Source organism: Berghia stephanieae, chromosome 5, assembly GCF_034508935.2.
Source record: "Berghia stephanieae isolate SIO BIC M18660-M18661 chromosome 5, UCSD_Bste_1.3, whole genome shotgun sequence".
Taxonomy (NCBI): domain Eukaryota; kingdom Metazoa; phylum Mollusca; class Gastropoda; order Nudibranchia; family Aeolidiidae; genus Berghia; species Berghia stephanieae.
This window is the reverse complement of record NC_088364.1, coordinates 51,523,038-51,528,037: the sequence shown is the minus strand read 5'-3', so window position 1 is coordinate 51,528,037 and position 5,000 is coordinate 51,523,038. Positions and strand designations below refer to the sequence as shown.

The window sequence follows — 5,000 nt, the reverse complement described above, 5'->3', positions numbered from 1 at the left end:
TCAGTTGATAATATTTCGTTACAGGATGTATAGAACCTGATTATTTAGGCAGCAGGTGACATCTGACGGAGGCTGCATAATAGACATCAATGCACGCGGGACAATCCTTTGGAATGCTGAGGAATATTTGGAAATCAACCAGCTTCAGAGTCAAAACAAAAGTTTAAAATTTTTAAGAGCAATGTCCTCAGTGTACTTCTCATAGGATTAGAATGTTGGAAGACAACGAATGCAACAGAACAGAAAATAGAAGTGTTCCAAGCCATGTGTCTGGGAAGAATCCTAAGAACCTTCTAGCCCAAAGTCATTAGAAATGAGGATCTCTTACAGAAAACTAGGTGGCACACTTTTTTAAAGTGAGAAACAAGATCTTCCCTTTTTAAATCTGTTATTGCACATCAAATCTTTAACTCCATTTAATCTTTTTTCAGGTTACTCTATTTGATTGAGAATAATTTTAAGTGCGTTTCAAGTTCGGGCGTCCATTGAGATGTGCTGATAAGGAGTCACGCAAAAATGAGTTTCGATTCTTGTGTTCAATGTATGTCTTGTTTGATGCAAGCGAGGGTTCACAGCGTAAAAAGCGTACCATTGTGAAGAATATAGGTATTAAAATTTCCCAACTACCAGGAGCCTCTATGGTGTAATGGTGGCACGTCTCACGGGTAATCAGAAGGTCTGAGGTTAGATCCCCATTCGAGGTCGGCTGATTTTTTGGGATGGTTTTGTTTTTTTCTTGTATTTTTCTTTCCTGATTTGTCTGACACCTTTTACACACACTTGTCCAGATCTCGATTTCATAGAGTACTGACAACAATAATTGTTCTATATCTATAGACAGCAAATAGTAAACATATGACTCTTCTACGTTGGAATATTATAACAAACTTTTTTGTCAACGGTGCTTCGTAGGCTTCAACCCGATTAGATTAAAGACTAAAATAAGACTCTGAGAACTTTTTTTTAGACTGTCTATTACTAGGCTTGAAAGATAAAGTAACTGTATATATAAGAATGGATCCTGGTGGTATCCGGGTGCATTCTGAATCTAAATCGATAAGATACAAAAGTCATATGGGCCTATGAATGCAAACTTGTAACAATACCAAGATGAAGCAAAACTATTGGAGACCAATCATCCGATGAAGGCTGTGGCCATGACCTGGCAATCAATTCCATTCTCTTATAGTTCTCGGGAAGAAACTGTTTTTATTAATTTCAGTCCTTATGCTATATATATAGTGCCCTTCCGCCACGACATCATAAGATATCGTCAAACAAAATGTCTGATGTCAACAGGAATCGCCCACTTTGTCTAAGTGAGCAAATTAGAGGTCAATAATCTTGCCAAAGGAAAAAAAATTAAAGTGCCTGAAGCGGGGCTAGAATCCGGGACCTTCCGGGTCACAGTGCAATGCCTTTAAGCACTCGGCCACTTCGCCCCCTGGTGCATTATTATAGTTACAGATAATCTTGATGCGAAACAGGAATTATATTTTACCAATTTGATTTCCCATGAGAGAAGAATTTGAATTTGAATTAGAAATAAATTGCCTATTGCATTTCTGATATATCTTCCTTGGTTAGTTATTCTGTTCAGTAGGGGTAGCTGAGTAATGTTTCTTTCCCATGTAAGGGTGACAGGGGATAAGTCTAGTTCAAAAAGATTGAGACCCGATGAAAAACAAGATGTGAATTAATAAATATCGAACAAGATATTATAAAAAGCATCTTAATATCTAGTTTTTTATCATTGTCCATAGTTTCTATTGTTCATCATATTATTTGCTTAGGGGTCGGATAGCTAAGTAGATAAAGTACACCACTGCTATGTCGTTTCATTTAATGAAAGTGGACAAAACAGCAGACGGCCACAATGAGATATGACATGTTTGTTTTGTCTCGTCGTTTGTTTTTAAAAGATGGTGTGTCTTTTCTTTGTGTGTGTGTTTTTTGGATTTTTTTTTTTTTGTATGTTCGTTGGTTTGTTTTGTTTTTGGTTTGTTTGTTTGTTGTTGTTTTTTGTTTTTTTTTTTTGGTTGTTGCGGTTGCTTTTTTGTTTGTTGTTGTGTTGGTTTTGTTTGTTAGATTTGTTGTTGTTTTTTGTTGTTGTTTTTGGGGTTTTGTTTGTTTGTTTTTTTTTTTTTGGGGGGGGGGTTGTTTATGGGTTACTTTGTTCGTTTGTTTAGGTTGTTTAGTTCTGTTTTATTTTGTGTGAGTTTGTTGTTTTTTGCTTTTTTTTTTTTTTTTTTTTTGTTTGTTTGTTTGATTTTTGGGGGAATTTGGCATTTTTGTTTGTTCTGTTTTCTTTTGTTTTGTTTTATGTGTTTTATCTTTTTCTCAATCGAAAGAATTTCATAATATCCAGCGTTTAAAATGCTCTTCGTTGTTTTATTTATTTGAGTTTTTTTTTTCTCCTATTTTTCAGGTTCTGTTTGATTTTTTTGCAAAGGTCCTGTGCATGGACAATTTGGTCAGTCCGTTTCGAGACAAAACTATTTCGGAGTTGACGTCTCGGCTTGTGGGTGACAGAATGCCATTTTTAGGCATGACAGTGAATGGAGACGGGGGTAGCAAGTGGAAAAAAGAAAACCGTAAAACATTTGCAGGAGAACCTGTGCTTAATTCTTCTTCCGGGCAGAGTGAAAATTCAGAGAGGAGTGATCAACAACAGTTAGCTCAGTTGAATCTTATAAGCTTTCATTTGAATGAACTGGTGGATTTTGTTAAATCGTACCGGAACCGGGTTACAGAGAAAGACCGGAAGGACCGGGTGGCGAGAGAGTGGAAAGCCGTTGGTTTAATTTTTGACCGTATATTTTTCCTGGTGTATTTGACAACGATTATCACATCCTTGTGTGTTGTGCTTCCTATTATCACTAAACCGAGTTACATCAAAGAGGACTAATGAGCTACACAGATGATGTAATATCACGCATTCTTGTCACAAAGCATCTCATCTCCGTCATGATGGTCATTATTATTGTTGTTATCATTATTATCGTCATGGTTGTTATTATTTATTATTATTGTTATTATTATTAATATTATTATTATTATTATCACTATGATCATCATAATCTTAATCATCATTATTATATTATTAATAATATTATCATCGTCATCATCATCATCATCATCATCATCATCATCATGATCATCATCATTCATCATTCATCATTATTATATTATTATTATTATTATTATTATTATTATTATTTTTATTATTATTATTATTATTATTATTATTATTATTATTATTATTATCGTCATCATCATCATCATCACCATCATCGTCATAATCATCATCATCATCCTCATCATCATCCTCATCATCATCATCATCATCATCATCATCATCATCATCATCATCATCATCATTACATAACTATCATGAATGTTGATATTATTATAACTATAATTATTATCATCATCATAGTCATCATCAACATCTTCACCCTTATTGCTACTATTATTATCATCATTATTATCATTATTATTATTATTATTATTATTATTATTATTATTATTATTATTATTATTATTATTATTATTATTATTATTATTATAGATTTTATTATTTTTATTATTTTATTATTATTATTATTATTATTATTATTATTATTATTATTATATTATTATTATTATTATTATTATTGATTAGTGAGTGAACATTAAATGCGTTACAGCTATAAATGTAATACTGGTTGTTGATGTGATTAAGTTTGATATGTGATATTTATTCATATGATTTTATGTGAAAATGTTCAGTACAGCAATATATTTTGACCTATTTAGGCACGTGATCAATATATATATTGAGCTTTCAGAAAATGTGAATCTTAATAGCTAAAGTTTGATTTAATCTTAGCTAGACATCACGGATGTTTAAAAAGTGAAAGTATTTTTAAAGAAATATGATTTTGCTCAATTAAATTAAATGGTTTACCTCTTATTTAGCTACATTTTTACCAATCGTTTGTTACGTATTTGGTTGTTTTGGTTCGTATGAGGTTTGTTTCCTTTACTGAATATATCAAATGTTTGTAGATTTTTTTAGGGTATTTTTTTTTTTTTTTTTTTTTTTTGGGGGGTGGTATTTTTTTTTTTTTTTTTTTGGGAGGGGGGGTTGTTTTATTTTTTTTCTGTTAGACTGGCAATGATTCGGAGTGCGCATGAGAGAGAGAGAGAGAGAGAGAGAGAGAGAGAGAGAGAGAGAGAGAGAGAGAGAGAGCGTGTGTGTGTGTATTAGTGAGAGAGAGAGAGAGAGAGAGAGAGAGAGAGAGAGAGAGAGAGAGAGAGAATTGTTGCGATTTGCGTTTGATGTGAATAGCATAGAGAAACGTGTTAACTGTTAACGTTATTAATGTGTGATAAGAGAATATTAGGTTATACTTTACTTACTTTAAGGCCTCTGGCTTCCTAATCATCCGATCGGGACGCCTCGGCTGCCTCTCTAATCATCAGTGTTTTTTTGGTTTTTTGTTTTGTTTGTTTGTTTGTTTGGTTTTTTAAATTGTTTTTAACCTCAGGAATGAGAGATATCCAATGTTTGTCGTCACTTTGCCAGTTTAGTTTTATTTTCTTCTTATATATACATACAACAATAAACATAGACATGGGGATATTGACGTTTAAAAAAAAAATAAAAATAAGGACAATTAGTGTTTTGAATCATGAACACTTTGAAGGCCACGTATTCCAAATTTAAAACACGAGATACATGAATAATAGCCACACAATTTTAACCCTCTCCTTACCAACTAGAATAGGAAAATCGCCACCTTCGTTATAATACAGCCAACATTTTTCTCATTTTGGTTTCTTTTATAGGTACATAACAAAATATAAAGAAAAGTTTTTGTTATAGTTATAATATTTTAACACTGCGTTGTAGAGTTTCTTTTGCTGAAAAAAAAATATGTACAGCAAGAACTTACTGCTTGTATGTTTTGTGTGAAATAAATCGACATTTTTCTGTTGGATGGGTGTGAAGTTTT

The 5,000-nt window shown here is 32.4% G+C and overlaps 1 protein-coding gene across 1 annotated transcript in view; it reads left to right on the top strand.

Annotated features, from left to right (window-relative positions):
- LOC144973154 (neuronal acetylcholine receptor subunit beta-3-like) overlaps window positions 1–2,985 on the top strand; it is a 142,173-nt gene extending 139,188 nt beyond the window's left edge. Inside the window, exon 11 of the mRNA XM_078915270.1 lies at window positions 2,429–2,985. Coding sequence (XP_078771396.1) covers window positions 2,429–2,908 — 480 coding nt within the window. The 3' untranslated portion in view covers window positions 2,909–2,985. The remainder of the gene's footprint in view (window positions 1–2,428) is intronic.
- The last annotated feature ends 2,015 nt before the right edge of the window (window positions 2,986–5,000 follow it).